This window comes from Mercenaria mercenaria, chromosome 4 (genome assembly GCF_021730395.1).
Source record: "Mercenaria mercenaria strain notata chromosome 4, MADL_Memer_1, whole genome shotgun sequence".
Lineage (NCBI taxonomy): Eukaryota > Metazoa > Mollusca > Bivalvia > Venerida > Veneridae > Mercenaria > Mercenaria mercenaria.
Window position 1 is genome coordinate 54,550,366 of NC_069364.1, and position 17,192 is coordinate 54,567,557.

General features: G+C 36.1%; 1 protein-coding gene across 1 annotated transcript; it reads left to right on the plus strand.

Annotated features, from left to right (window-relative positions):
- Positions 1–938: 938 nt before the first annotated feature.
- On the plus strand, positions 939–16,198 carry LOC128556380 (cytochrome P450 4F1-like). The gene is made up of 11 exons (XM_053541298.1): positions 939–1,212; positions 4,341–4,497; positions 6,078–6,259; positions 7,547–7,671; positions 9,347–9,409; positions 9,895–10,018; positions 10,549–10,684; positions 13,525–13,654; positions 14,006–14,287; positions 14,871–14,936; positions 15,270–16,198. Exons 1-11 carry the CDS (start codon positions 1,039–1,041, stop codon positions 15,373–15,375), a joined length of 1,545 nt encoding a protein of 514 aa, XP_053397273.1. The 5' UTR covers positions 939–1,038; the 3' UTR covers positions 15,376–16,198.
- Positions 16,199–17,192: the final 994 nt, after the last annotated feature.

Consider the following 17,192-nt stretch of genomic DNA (forward strand, 5'->3'; position numbering starts at 1 on the left):
ACGTCAAAGTTTTTGTTGCGACCAAGAAAGAGTGCTTCTGTATTTGATCTACTGTTTTAGATCAAGGGCATATAAGAACCGAAATAATTTATAGTACAAGCGTGTTTTAACACTATTTATACTCTCGTGTAGTGATACGTCGTTCAAATAATTTCACGAGGGCTGCGCCTCGTGAAATTATTACCCCCAACGTATAACCGCCCATCGTGCATAAATAGTATTCAAGCACTCTTTTGCTATAAATTATTTCTTAAATATTATATGTAACCCTATAACAATTTGTAGGTGTGGCGGATACGACTTCTCCATTCTCCTGTTGCCTATGGAGAAGAAACATGATGTGTGAAATTATCAAAACAAAACCATGTTCATGTTTTGTGAAACAGTCGTCATAATAATAATTATATAATTATAGTATTTGAATCAGGCGATGAGCAGATTTCTATAGACGTCAAAACCATCTAATTCAAAATGTGAAATATTCCTTAAAGTACATTTTCCAGATAAAGATGGATAGTGACTTTTTCAAGATATTATAGAAAAAAAAGAATACTGTCGGAGTGAGTAAATCAAACATGAGTTGTTCAGTGGGCCAGGTAACGTTTTCTGTCGAGTTCATTTTCGTATTACTTAAGAAAATTACCACAGTGAGCATACCTTTTCTGTATACATGACACGGAAAGAGCTTCCTAAATCAGTCTCTATGACTGAATTCGCGAAAGAATCAAGAATCTGACTATGGCTCAGCCGTAAAATTTGCGACAGGTGTAAACATGTAGGCCAGATAAATTATCACGTAGGCCAGATAAGAAAATGTTAACCGCACACCGAAGTGTTTTAGCTCAGCATACTAATAAAATGTGTGAAACATCGTTTAATTTTCGTACACTATTCCACTGATATATCAGCTAAAGCCTTTCTTTATATAAACAGTTCGTTTTGTTAAACTGGGCCCGCATAAAGTTTTTCGCCGACTACACAACTGGTGAGAGTGTTTAGAGATTACAGCGTTGATCTATAATGCAGTGTTGATCCATAATGGAAGTGTTTCCTAAATTATCCTTGATTTTACAAACAATTCTACCGATATTAGGAATTTTTATTTTCTACCATGTTGTTTCGTTCATTATCCGTTTACGGCACCTTAAACAGCGTTTCAAGGGGGCAAAAGGACCGGAAAAAAGTCATTGGTTGTTTGGCAGCTTCGTTCATGTAAGTAGCATTTTTCTTTACACCGGGAAACGAAACTAAAGTCGCGCAGAAACAATGAAGAAATAGTTTCAAAATAAACTAGATTAAACAAAAAGTGAAAGTATTAAGAAAGAGTCCCTATAAGTTGTAAACGGTTTAAATTTTAGAGGTTATTATCTAGACCGCAGTGTAAGGATTACAAATGCATTAGCACAGTCCGATATCGGAGTGGAATGTTTAAACAATGTACTATTCCCCAACGATAACTTGATGTTTAGATAGATTTTTCTATCATGTTAAAATCTAGAGTACCAATTACAAATTAGCTCAGAGGTAAAGCAAACTGAGATTGAACAGATCTTTTGCCGTGTGTGTTCGAAACTCATTACCGACAGTAATTTTTATTTCATTTTTGTATCAAAAATTTAGATTCCTTCATGTGCTCAGTGACAACATGACAGAGAAATATCTAAAGCCGATATGGCAGATGAGAAATGTTTAGCAACATATCAAATATGATATTGATCAAATGCATGCACTTAAGCAAATAATGAACATAATATTATGTTAGACATATATGCAAATACAAACCATCAAAGAAAGAAACGAAATTATGGAAAAAAATTAAAACGAATAGGAAAAACAAAAACAAAATCTGAAAAAAGAATCGTTATGAGGATTCGAACTCACCGTACGATTTGCTTATATCCAATTGTTATATGCATTTTACGCGGCTGAGCCACCGGCACCAGACAAGAAAAATGCCTCCGTACATTTTATACCCTACCCCTAGGTATTAATATAAGAACCATGGTCGTGAACGGGAAAATATACTAACCCATTTCAATCGCGCGTTTTGGGTAAATGTGTACTATGGATATTGAAGAAGTGGTAATTTATCTTCCATTTCGTACCTGTTACATTCCTCTTAGAGCTTCCTGCGCGTAGTTTATAGTTTCATCAATGTTACAGAAAAAACTTTCCTAGTGAAGTTCTGGTCTAGATTACAAAACTAGTCTGATTGGCTGATGTGAAAATGTATGTTAGTCGTCGTTCAATTTCACGTGTACGCTAAAATGTGCATAATGCAGCATAAATGTACAATTTGTGGATTAAATAAACAGTACAGATGTATACCAATTTATGACTTCTTATTCAAAATCATTTCTAAGATAAATTTCATCATTTCGAGTTGTTTTTATTTGTATACATTTCGCCTAACATGTGCACACTGCCGTGACCTCTAGGCCGGATGTTCATTAGGGAAGTTGACGCAAGTTTTTTTCTGTAACGTTGATGAAAACATAAAATATGTGGAGTATCACTGCAAATATGAAATACTGAGACAATATGGCTGCATGGTGCACGATGGGAGATAAAATACCGCTTGTTCAAGATACTTGGTACCCATTCATCGAACTGCGCGTTTAGGATGAGAAAAGTACGATTAAAATGGATCAGTGCATCTTCCCGTTTATGACCATGATTCTCATAGTATACTTAGGGTTAGAATATAACAAATAGAGTGGCATTTTCATACTGGTCAAGCGCCAGTAGACTGAGCTATGTTGCAGTATACTAACTTGGCAAGCATTGCGAATTGTTGTTTTATAACTTATCATAAAATGGACTCGTCCTAATCACGTTATCATTGGGGATTAGTATAGTCGTTAATCCTTCTTTACCCAATTTTCTATGTTTTATGAATATCTCCAAAACCGTTACATGTACAATCATTCTGAATACTACTCTATCAATACAGTAAAAGGTCCTTTACAAGCGTTTCAGAATAGCAGTGTTTCAACATATTTTTGTCACGTGTTCTTTTTTTTCGTTTCTGTAAGGTGTATTTTACTTGTTTACAGGCTGTCATATTTTTAGACGCTTATAATAATCCTAAATACAGTGAGAAAACTCTATTTAAATTTTAATCCGTTGGCACGGAATCCTGTTATTGCCAACATGACTTAAAGGCTCATGTATTTTTGAGCATGCCTTACCAGGGTGGCCAACACACGTGACTTTTCGATATGGTACACACGGCCAAAAAGAAACTCGATTTAGGTAACGTTTTTGTTTATCTTTTTTAAAACCTGACAGATTGTGATATTATAAAAAAACATCAAAGACAGGAAAATGAGTATTTTCGTATATAGATAGTCCCTAAAATTTTCAGTGATAGAAATACATTAAATAAAGTCTAGAAATTGATTTCCAAGTCCTTGAAATAAACAAAAATTATTTCACAAATGTGCAATGTATGCTAGTTTTGTTAATATCAATTATTTAATTCAAAGATGTGGTCCGCAAAGAATGACAACTCTTGCCTTGGGCTAGTATTTATAAGCAGATATATCTATTAGTTTACTTCCCTTGCAATTACACAATTGAGTGGAGTCGACTGATGAAAACGATTTAAGACACAAGATCATACTTTTTTGCACAACAAAACCATTTAGGATTTATTCATATGTGTTTGATATGTGCCTACTTCCTTTGATTTTTCAACTTACTTATAGTAAAAAGATAATTTAACAAACCGATAAAAAATGAAATACCAGTAAGTACCGGTATCTTATAGTGCAGATAATCCACTTTTGCAGTTTTGCTTGTATCAAATTGTTACAATAGAAGCATGTTTGTAATGCAGAACACCTGGTAGGATTAGTAATTCTATTCCCTATGCCTTTCCTATGCACAAAGCGTCTTCCACTTATTTTCATTACTTTCTCCAAACACTTCGCACAATTCACAGTGTGAACGTTATCTACACGTTTGGTCACTGAAACAAATGGACGAAGTGTTTGAGAATAGTACTGAGAAAGTATGACAGACGTTTTGTGCCGTGGAAGATACACGTTTCCTGTCATCAACACTACTTATATTTTCAAAATCAGTCATTATAAGCAAAAATGTTACCCGAACAGAGCGATTTTTTTCATGTGTGTACGATACCGAACTGTTGCGTGGATTGGCCAACGTGCTAACGAGCAAATGTGAAGGGTGGACAAAGTTTGTTCTATCTGGAAATGTGTTGAAAAATCATATAACTTTCAAATAAGTCCGAATCAACCTGCTCTATATATCTAAATCAATTCTATTTTAAGACCTATATACACACATATCCTGTCATCGACAATATATTTCAGTTCCCAACTGACCCTCATGAATTAGCGATGTTTCTTCTCGACATGGCTAACAACTATGGGAGTGAACAGGGATATGTTTTCCTCTGGGGCATGTTGAAGAAACCAATCGTAGTAGCATGTAGTCCGAAAGTGATGGGGAATATATGTAAAAGCAATGGTAAGCCTTGACTGGGATATTATGACTAGTGATATATGTACTAAGATCCAAGAATATATCTTACTTACTTTTTATTATGCCCCCACTTTGTGAGGGGGTTGTGCATATAGATTTGCCCTTGTCCGTCCGTCCGTCCGTCCTTCCGAGAATGTTGTGTCGCGCCTAGCCCCAAAAGTATTTGACGTACAGTCACAAAACTTTACAGGAATGTTGGTCAGCATGTGTAGTTGTGCACTTGGGGTTTCGCGTCCGGATTCATTCAGTTGTGTAGGAGTTATGGCCCCTGAATTTGTAAAAAAATGGTCATTTCAGTGTTGTGTCGCGCCTAGCTCCAAAAGTATTTGACGTGGAGTCATAAAACTTTACAGGAATGTTGGTCAGCATGTGTAGTTGTACACCTGGGGTTTCGTATCCGGATTTACTCAGTCGTGTAGGAGTTATGGCCCCTGACTTAGTTAAAAATTGGTCATTTTAATGTTGTGTCGCGCGTAGCTCCAAAAGTATTTGACCTAGAGTCACCAAAGTTTACAGGAATATTGGTCAGCATGTGCAGTTGTGCCCCTGGGGTTTCGCGTTCGGATTCATTCAGTATTGTAGGAGTATTGGCCCCTGACTTAAGAAAAAAATGTGTCATTTTTCATGTAGTGGGGGCATGTGTCCCATGGACACATTTCTAGTTATACTTAAAACTGCAATGAAAAATTTCAAGAAAAGAAGAGGTAAAACAAGCCGTAAACAGCCTTAGAACTTGCTCTGTTACCACTATGGTCCTTCAAGAAATGGCTCGATGGGTACATTTATTACAAGCACGAAATAAATTCATGGAGTTTGAACTGTACAATGAGTTTAAGGGTGCGAGAATAAGGCATGTCTCCTCGAAAAGCTATAGCACCCCTGTTCATTGATGCAGTGCATGCGCATGTAGAGAGCGTATTTAAATGAAAACAAATTTCATGTTGAACTGCAGTTAGAAGGTTTAATTTAACTGAGTTAGCTTTCATAAAGGTAGATTCTCAACAAAACTTTTAAAGCAGGCCTCGTGCTACTGTATCCGCCTGGTTCGCCCGCTAAGCTCAATAGGGAGAGCACAGATCTACGGATCACGGGACATATGTTCTCTAAGACGACAGATAAAAGAATTTGTGTCTGAAGTCGTTTTGTTCTCCACCTCTGTTTCGTGTGGGGAATTGGCAGTTACTTGCGGAGAATACGTTAGTACTGGTACACCCTCCAGGAACACAGGTTAAACACTGTCCGCCGCTACATAACAGAAATACTGCAAAATATCAGCCGAGGTCGTAAAATGAATAAAATGATACCATAACATTACTCGATTTCGTTAAAATAAAATACCAGGCTATTATCAACATAATTCTAATAACGTCTGAGAAGGTTTAGAAAAGTGTTGTATGAAAATATTGCCGCAAATACGAGGGGCCGAAAGAAGTGCAGTTTAGTAAAGACTCGCACGTCAGTTGTAATTGTCTTTCCTTGTCTTGAAATTGCTGAGATGAAGTGTAAAGTATCTTTCTGTTCGGATCGCTGAGATTTACCGATTTGTACTGTTTTACCTGTAACAGAACCAAAAGCAAAAGGATTTGGGGGTGCTTATCAGCTTTTACAACCGTGGCTCGGAGAAGGTTTGCTTACGGCCAATGGCGAAAAATGGGCGCGAAACAGACGTCTGCTTACTCCCGCTTTCCACTTCGAGATACTAAAGCCTTACACCAAAGTGTTTAACCAGTCTGCTGATATATTTGTGGTAATTTTCTCTTTTTTTCTCTCTCTCTCAAAAATCACCCGTGATATTTTTGTATAAAACATCTTTAGTACTTTAAAATTTTGGGAGCCTCCGTGGCCGAGTGGTTAAGGTCGCTGACTTCAAATCACTTGCCCCTCATCGATGTGGGTTCGAGCCTCTGTCGGGGCGTTGAATTCTTCATGTGAGGAAGCCATCCAGCTGGCCCACGGAAGGTCGGTGGTTCTATCCATGTGCACGCTCGTGATGAAATAATGCACGGAGGGGGACCACCATCAAAGCTGGAAAGTCGCCATATGACCTATAATTGTGTCATTGCAATGTTAAAGGGACTGGCCTCCAGATCGTTCGACAACAAAAATATTTATTTTCTTTAGATATCTGGAAATAAATGTTATATTTCTTAGGAAGGCTTTAAAACTTAATTACTGACAAACTATATGTTACGGAAACACATGAGAATTTGCTGTTTTTTCTACTTTATATGATGAAAATCGAAAAGCGTTTGTAACGCTTTACTTCAGGTAAACTGTCTCGATTATAAATATCTTTATTTTGAAGTCATAATTCACTTCTTCCGTTGTAACGCTATTGTTTACGACGACGGGAAAATGTCTTTATTGCAGCGGCGGCCCAGGGTTAGATTCCCGACGCGGTCATCTTTTATTCTTGATTTGGAATTTTTAAAATATTTTAGAAACAATTTATTTATTTATTTTGTTGGGTTTAACGTCGCACCGACACAATTATAGGTCATATGGCGCCATTCCAGCTTTAATGGTGGAGGAAGACCCCAAGTGCCCCTCCGTGCATTATTTCATCACGAGCGGGCACCTGGGTAGAACCACCGACCGTCCGTAAGCCAGCTGGCTGACTTCCTCACATGAAGAATTCAACGCCCCGAGTGAGGCTCGAACCCACATCGATGAGGGGCAAGTGATTTGAAGCCAGCGACCTTAACCACTTGGCCACGGAGGCCCCTTTAGAAACAAAAACTTATATTCTGACGTTCATAATATGACCAAACTTCAATTTGAAAGAAAGATTATTTTAGCCAAATCTGGAGGCCAGTGCCCTTAACAAAATAAATAAATAGATAAATAAAATTTTGTCGTTTTCTTTCTAGAATATGTTATGGACGATCTTACTGTTATCAACTTAGTTACATAAATATCTAAAATAAATAATAATTAAAAAAAATCAATGCCGTCCCAGAAAAGATGTAGCATCTGGAATCAGAAGTATTTCAGAATTGTTGTGTTATTGTTTCTTTTGCTAAATTTGTTTCAGAAAAAGATATCGGCAAAAGCAGAAGCTGGTGAAAGATTCGACGTGTTCCAGAACGTGTGTTTGTGTACGTTAGAGATAATACTAAAGTGTGCATTTTCATACAATGAAGATGTGCAGAATGCTGGGTATGTTTGTTTATCTCAGATGCATTTATTACAGGATTGTCACATATAAACAGGAAAAATCAACAACAACACGTGTAGCGTTTGTTCATAGATAATTACTAACTTCCAACGTTTCGGCGTTAAGCCTTCATCTTGTTTTATTTCTTAGTTATATTTCGTGGCCACGAATTAGCAAAAATCGTTTTTTGTTGTTTTTTTTGTTCTTACTTATATTTTGTGGCCACGAATTAGCAAAAATCGGTTTTTGTTGTTTTTTTCTTACTTACATTTCGTGGCCACGAATTAGCAAAAATCGTTTGTTTTTTTTTTGTTGTTATTTTTCTTACTTATATTTCGTGGCCACGAATTAAGAAATTGTTTTTTGTTTCTTTCTTAGTTATATCTCGTGGCCACGAGATAACATTTTTTGTTTTTCGGTTGTTTTTTTTTTCTTAGTTATAACTCGTGGCCAAAAGATAAATTTAAATAAAAAAATCCGATGCCCCCTTCATGCTTCCGTATTTAATATATTAGATGATGAAACATGAATTACGAAATGTAAGCAGCAAAAACAAAAACAAATAGTAAAACAGTGATTTCTGAGGTAGCAAATGGTGTTAGAGGCGGGAGGAGTTGAAGTGTTAAGTTATATCGTTATCGTTATAAAGAGTGAGTAGCCTGGGAAAAGTGTACTAGTATGTGGGGAACTTAATGAAGCTGATAAAGTCAACAGGAAGGAAATAAGACATCCAGTCAGTAGGTCCTTTGTTCGAATACGTACGACGCGTATGTATTTTCGTGCTCGTATGTCTTCAACACTCTCAGACTGACTTGTTGAAGTTTTCAAGTTAAACATACAGAGCCAAAAAATACTAGTATGGAATAAATAAACAACTGCCCGCCGTATAAAAAGCCAAAAAAAACTATATAAAAGCGGTATTAAGCACATGTAACATACAAGAACAAACCTTCAGCCACGGTAGGCGATGAATTTGGTCCGTCTCGGCGGATCGGTATGACAAGATTTTTGTTTAAAATAAACAACGAAAAAGACCGAAGCTTTCAAATCCCAGGAATACATTTTCTACCTCGCTTTTTCTGCGAGCAGTTGCAGATGCATTGTCAAGCTGAGAACCAGCTATAGCTATATAAACCCAAAGGTACTCTTTCTAAACGAAAGTTGTTTCCCTTTTGCGTAACTGCTCGATGGTATACAAGTATGTGTAACCGTTAGCTTAACCCTTCCTTCGGTCTCAGTTATGTTAAACATTGGCGTAATAAACGGGTCACTAACAAACTTTTACACAAAGCAAACATTGTTATACAGTCCGACAGCAAAAACGATCCAAATTAAGTTATATAAACCCAAAGACACTCTTTCTAAATGACAGTTTTCCTTTAGTGTAACTGCTCGATGGTGTACACAATATGTTTAACCTTCCTTCAGTCTCAATTATGTTGAACACTAGCAAAATAAACGTGCCGCTGACTATAGCCTTTTCATAAAGCACACATTGTTATACTGATACAGCAAATGGGATCCAAGTTAAGATTGTTGGGTCGTAGCACATGTCGATAAAAATCCAGCATTTACTTCTTTGCTTCTTGCACACATTGCAACATTTCATGACAAATTTGGTTTTAGTTTTTAACCATTATGGTATCTTAATAAAGCAACTATCTTGTTCAATTACAGCGATTCTAATCCATATGTGAAAACAGTTAATAAAATCACAGATGCTGTCACATACAGAGTTCTGTAAGTAAGATTTCTCTTTCGCCTGTCTCATTCGAATTATTGTTTATTCAGATTTAAGATAGTCTTACGATTTGTATTTGAGTTAAAGTATGCATTTGGAAGAATGAAATGTCGCTGCGGCAAGTCATTTTGGTTTGTTTTGTTTTTTCAGAGTTATAAATCGGTTAAAAGATTGGCATCTTATTTCCACGTTCATTTATATATCCTAGTTATACTACGAAATAAATCGATTGCATTTGCCAAATTCATTGAGTAGGAATTACAGAAGAATATTATAACACTAAAATAAGCTGTTTATAGAAAAACAAATATTAACTTTGCGTTTTCACAATGAATGCTAAAATTATAAACACCTATGAACACAAACGCGAAAACGCGAAAAGAAACGCGAAAAGGAATGTATGCGGTCTCTAGGTGTACTCTGTTTTTCTAAATATTTCGGTGTGTAATAATCATATAATGCGGATATACATCAAACTTCACAGAAATCCGATTCTGTATTACGACATCATCTGGAATATGAGTTCAGTTGGACGGCAGTTCAAGAAAGATTGTGAATATGTACACTCAGTTGCAGAGGAAATCATAGACAAGCGGAGAGATGCACTGGTATTTTTTTCATATTTCAATACTTTTGGATTGACTCTGCTTGAAATCAGATTTTAACCTTTCAAATCTACACGAGAGATGATAAAAATGCTCGTGAAAAAAATCCATATTGCTAATTATAAGAAAATTGACAATTGAAGCAGTTTCTGCGATCTTCATTGCCCCACACCCAGTCCCCAGCTTCCCACGTGTTAAAAATTAAATTGTCAACTCATTTGTTTCTACTGATAACTTTTAAGTAAACGGTACATAATCCAGAATTTCAAAAAAAAAGTATCAAAAACAAAAATCTGTTGGGGTTCAATTACCGTTATTCCATTTATAATATGTATGATAACTGCCTTGTTAATATTCTGTTTGTGTTTAGATAAAGTGTTTGTTTAGTCTATTGACATTTTGTCGAAGCTTACTTCATGTAATTCATTTTAACGACAGTATTTCAACTGACAAATATCTCTTTTTTTCTTTTTGTTTGCTGAACATTCATCACGAAACTGTTACAATATAATCTTACTGTATATATGTAACAGGAAGAGACAGGAGGAAGTTCCAAGAGCAGTCGGTATGTTGACTTTCTGGATATCCTTCTAACAGCGTGTGACGAGGAAGGTCGGGGTCTTACAAGAATGGAAATCCGGAATGAGGTTGACACGTTCTTGTTTGAAGGTGATTTAGATATTCGGAGTAATTAATAGGCTAACAGTTGTTGTTTTATCCGGAAGTCGCGGGTTCGAACCCAGCTATGTTCAAGATTGCTGCTACTCATACATTACAGCCAGCCCCTCTTAGCTCAGTTTCTAGAGCATAGATCTGTAGATCTGTAGACCAGGACGTCTTGAATTTGCTTCTTGAGCAAGCGTATGTTCTTAGTGATGACTTAATAAAAGACATTATGTTTGAAGTCATTTCGTTCTCCACCTCTAATTCATGTGGAAAAGTTGGCGGTTACTTGCGGAGAACAGGTACTGTTATATAATCCAGGAACACTGGTTAGGATAACTTCCCGCCGTTACATAAGTGAAATACGGTTGAAAAACGGCGCTAAACCCAAAATACAAACAAAACTCATACATGACCACAAACATTGACACAAGAAAGAAAGAAGCTTAAAGTTCGAACTAAAATTAGCATTAGCTAAATGTGTACATGGCATGCATTTATATTGACTTTAAGAATGCAAAGGATGTAAAGAATTTTCGTTATTTACTTGGAAAGAGAGCCAGTGTTACACAAGCAAAATGTTTGGAGTAAGACATGCATAATGTTTCAGACATGACAATTGCAGAAATACCCACATAGTGCTGAAACTAAAATTTAGTTTATTTCAGATTTGAATAATACAAGATATTCTTTTTAGCTCACCTGAGCAATGCTCAATGCTCAGGTGAGTTTTTGTGATCGCTCGATGTCCGGCGTCCGTCGGCTGTCGTTTGTCTGTCTGTCTGTCGTCTGTCCGTCAACATTTAGTTTGTGTATGCGATAGAGGATGTATTTTAAACTGATCTTCATGAAATTTTGTCAGAATGATAGCCTTGATGAAATCTAGGTCAAGTTCGAAAATGGGTCATCTGGGGAAAAAACTAGGTCACTAGGTCAAATCAAAGTAAAACCTTGTGTATGCGATAGAGGCTTATTTTTCAACTGATCTTCATGATATTTTGTCAGAAATATAACCTTGGTAAAATCTAGGCTAAATTTGAAAATGGGTCTTCTTGGGTCATAAACAAGGTCACTAGGTCAGATCAAAGAGAAACCTTGTGTATGCGATAGAGGCTGTATTTTTCAATTGATCTTCATTAAATTTGGTCAGAATGATTGCCTTGATGAAATCTAGACCGAGTTGGAAAATGGGTCATCTTGGATCAAAATTTAGGTCACTAGGTCAAATAAAATAAAAACGTTGTGTATACGATAGAAGCTGTATTTTTCAGCTGATCTTCATGAAATTTGGTCAGAATGATTGCCTTGATGAAATTTAAGTTGAGTTTGAATGGGTTATCTTGGATCAAAAACTAGGTCACTAGGTCAAATCAAAGAAAAACCTTATGTATGTGATAGAGGCTGTATTTTTTCAATTGATCCTCATGAAATTTAGTCAGAATGATTGCCTTGATCAATTCTAGGTCGATTTTGAATATGGTTCATTTAGGATCAAAAACTAGGTCATTAGGTCAAATCAAAGAAAAACCTTGTGTATGCGATAGAAGCTATAATTTTCAATTGATCTTCATAAAATTTGGTCAGAATGATTGCCTTGATGAATTCTAGGTTGAATTTGAATATAGGTCATCTGGGATCAAAAACTAGGTCACGATGTCAAATCAAAGAAAACCTTGTGTATGCAATAGAGGCTGTATTTTTCATTTGATCTTTATGAAATTAAGTCAAAGTGATTCTCTTGATGTAATCTAGGTTGCGGCTGAATATTGGTCATCTTGGATCAAAAAGTAGGTGACTAGGTCAAATCAATGAAAAACCTTGTGTATGCAATAGAAGCTGTATTTTTCAATTTTTCTTCATGAAATTGGGTCAGAATAATTGCCTTGATGAAATTTAGGTCGAGTTTCAATATAGGTCATCTGGGGTAAAAAAGTAAGTCACTAAGTCAAATCAATGAAAAAACTTATGTATGTGATAGAGGCTGTATTTGTCAATTGATCTTCATGAAATTTGGTCAGAATGATTGCCTTGATGAAATCTAGGCAATGTTTGAATATGGGTCATCTGGATTCAAAAACTAGGTCACAAGGTCATATGAAAGAAAATACTTGTTTAAACTCAAGAGACCACATTTTGGGTCCAATCCTAATGAAAATTTGCCAGAATATTTGTTTCCATGAAATCCCTAGGTCAAACATGTTTACACTATTATGGTGTGTTTGTCAGGTGAGCGACCTAGGGCCATCTTGGCCCTCTTGTTTATCAAATTTAGAACAGGCCAACTTTTGAAAACAAGCAAGACTTTAATAATACTTATATTTTCTCAGAGGCTAAATATAAAATTATGTATACTAAAACTCGACTTCTAAATGTTTAGACACACAGTTGTAATTTAAAGTTTGCAAGCGTCTAACTCCCGTGAAATTTCATAAATACTACATTGTGCTACAATGTTGTATGATAAAAAGAAAACCTGATACCGAATGTCACTAATAAATTCATCTTGTTTTAGCTGTCATATAATACCTATATAATGATCGTATAAAAAGAGCTAAATTAAACATAGCCATCGAACTTTCATATTTAACCCTTACCCTGCTAATATTGTATAATGAACTTCATCTTTAAAATTGGATATTACCATTAACTGTTAAAAGGGGTGCTTACTTAAACGATATTGACTGAATGGCGAACAGTGCAGATCTTGATCAGACTGCACGGATGTGCAGGCTGATGATGATCTGCGCTGGTCGCAAAGACAGAATCAGCCGTGTCCAGCATGATAACGGCTAATGCATTTATATTGACTTTAAAAATCATTAAAATCATTAATTGCATTTTCGAAGGTCATGACACAACAGCCAGTGCCATATCATGGATCATGTTTTCTCTGGCGGAAAATCCCGAATGCCAACGGAAATGTCAGACGGAGATTGACGAGATACTTGGCGACAGGGAGACCGATGATCTGGAATGGTATGATGCCGGAATATTTGTATACCGCTTATACGTACATTTTTCAAGTTTTATCAGTATTCACAGTAAATCTGTATGAATTTCTCCAAAAACAATCAAAATGCACGTGGTCACTTTGATTTTTGTGAGGCGAAAAGCTCAATACGATCGCAAAGTAGCATCAGAATCATCATTGTTTGAAACCGAATTGAACGCTGCAAAATTTGTAAAATACAGTCTATAGTGTTCTGTATTACTTCTCTGTCTCTGTAACGTATCTTTAAACATTCATTAATAGTTTATATATTTAAGTCCAATAAACACATTCATAATTCTTCCATATTCATAATCGAGTATTTGAACTTTCAACAGGTCTGACTTGAATCAGTTAGAATACCTAACAATGTGCATCAAAGAAGGACTGCGCTTACATTCTCCAGTGGCTGCTATTAGCCGTGAAACAACACAAGATTTTGATCTTGGCGATAGAATTGCCCCAGAAGGAACCATGGTCATTATGAATATATGGATGTATCATCATATGGAGAAAATATGGGGACCAGACCACATGGAGTTTAAACCAGAACGATTTTCTAAAGAAAATATCGATAAGATGGACCATTTCCAGTATGTGCCGTTTTCAGCAGGACCTAGGTGAGTTTCTGTTTTATTTATCCTAACTTAGAAAAACATTTCAATGTTTTTTTTTACCTTTTGTTACGTTTTATATAACTTCGATGAAATATGGTCGAACCTAATTATAGGGGAAGAGTCAAGTTGCCCAAGGGCATTTTTCGAGGGTACGGGCGGATCGTTGGTTTACTCACGCCAGTTTGGTGGCTTCTCACGTGGACGTATTTGACACCCCAAGCTGGTTAAGATCTAAGTTTCGTAGTGATTTCAAGCCAGCGACCACAGGCATCCGACAAATATAGGGACATTAAGGTCCCCTTTTACAAGTGGTGTCCGTTTAAACCCTCTGCAGTGTTGACTTATTAGACAAGCCATTATTTGTGCATTCATATGCAGTGGCTTCGTAACCTCACTGCAGTCACAAAGCACGGTAACCTCGATGAGCGCGTGACACATTAATATACTCTTCGTTCCGTTCCTTGTATCCCACCCCCACACACACGCACGCACGCACATACCCATGCACGCACGCACATACAGAATATTACTTCCTTCATATTTCATTGGTTTAGATTTAAGAAATGGCTGTCATATATTTTTTCAGGAACTGTATCGGACAGAATTTTGCAACGAACGAAGAAAAGATTGTACTGTCAAAGTTGCTGAGAAAGTAAGTATACTGTGCAGGTGCGTAGCTACCTGTAAGTAAAATACGTAGAGCTCTGCATTCGCATGATCTTTGAATAATTGGACACAGAAGCGGTATAAAGATGCAGTGTAACAACGGGTGTAGGTGGATTACATGTTGTATATCTTAACATTAAAGAATTCTATATTAATTAATTCAACATTATTTTTTCTTCTATTATCATGTCAATGTAGATGCATTCATGTGCTACATTTTGATGCTATATTTCAATAACAGATATATATGTTCTGGTTATATATTGTATACTCTTCTGTTAGATTACCCATTTCAAATTGTTAATGCTGTATATTTCAGTTTTACATTTAGACTGGATCCTGACCATAAAGTTAAGAGGAACATTTCAGCCGTTATGAGAACGAAAGATGGAATGTACATGTTCGCTGAGAAACGGAAACACTGAAGAAGACGGTGTTTACGTGTGAATGACACATAAAAAAAAGAAAAATATATGTTCAATCTTTTAGTTAACTGGATAAATAAAAATAAAAATATCAGCACTCTTCTGGTTTGCTCCCCGTCTGTTTGTCCGTCCGTCCATCAGACAGTCACACAAAATGGAATCTTGTGATAATTTAAAAAGTTAAAAAGTGCAAGATGGTATCTCAGGAAACTTGGTGTAAGGATGGCAGTTCGGAAAATCTGCACATATTTCTGTGGTAACGACAAATACCCCAACATGTGACAAATAAATTGATCCTGTTATAACTTAAAAGTACAAGATTTTTTTTTTTTTCTGACAGAATACAGATAGAAAACTTATCATTATTTCATTATCACCATTTTTCCACCTATTCGTTCAGCTGACTGTTTGTCCATTAGTCACAAATGATGAATTTTGCCATAACTTTCCATGTACTTGATAGTTTTTTCTTGAATCTTGTCACATGGATAGAAAGCAGTTAGGACAATAATTATGTACAACCGTTCATTTTGTCATTTTGTTTTTCCGTTCGTTCGTCTGTCTGTCTGGCCACCCTTCTGTCACGAAAGATAGATCCTACAATAACTTACCACTACAAGAGATTTTTTCATGAAATCTGGTTTTTAGATGGTTGGCTATTTTGAAAATATGCAAGTCTTTCAATTGAGTTTCAATATTATAAACCACGTGGTTTGTACGACACTTAATATTACAAATGCACGTTCCTATGAGACTTTTAAAAAATGTATACATACTATGCATTCGCACTTTTAGAGTCTGAAGTAAAGGATAAAGTTTTGAATTCTTTGTTGCATTTTGTTTATTTTCTCTGTAAGTTTCTATTCCTGGATAGCTAGACAAGAAGTGATTAAGGATTTGATTTTCCATCCGATGATATGCAGGCACAGAACAATGTTGTCCGTTGAAATGTTGAAACAATTTCTACTCACAGTTTTATTCCAGAGGTGCGCGTGTATGTTTTATACTGATATAATTAACGGCTTAATATTCTGAAATCACCAGTAAATTAATGTTGTTCATATGACAGAAACTAAAGGAACGATAATTTAATGATACTTGTACTGTTATTTCCGAAACGATTGTCTGTCTAATTAGAGCCTTGCAACGGATACTCCCATAAGGAAATAAGAGTGAAAATTGTCAGCATTGAAAGTATGTAAACCAACACTGCAAGTTAAATGCTGTCGATCAAAATAAGAGCAAACTCGTGCTGGGTATGTTCACGGGATGTAAAAGATTGTGCAACACCTCTCATGTCCACTAGCCCCGGCTAAAGCGGAACTATGTTATCCAGGAAACATTGAATGGTCTCCATGATCCCAAAGGACCAGAACATCTGACAACACCGTGAACGAATTTTTCAGATGAATTCTTACACGCAAAGACTTCAGTTGTGATCATGAATGAATTCTGTAATAAGATCCTTTGGAAGAATGCAACGCAACCAAGGGCATGGAAAAGGTTGATCCCCATAATGAAAACAAAGAGGATGCTATTAATGATGAATATTGAAATAAGGTCAAAATAGAAGAGAGTTATAAAATTGATCATGATAATTATACCACTGTTGATGGTTGTAACGATTATGATATCGATAGAAATACTACTTTTAACTAAACCATATTGACCAGTTGGTAACGTCAAAATTGCGTTGCTTCCATTTAGCGGCATAATGCGAATTTGTAATCTTATTTCATTGTAATGCCTTGAAATGTAGTAATGTAATGTGTGAAGTTTAGTGTGAGGAGATAAATACTGGTCGGGACCAGACACTT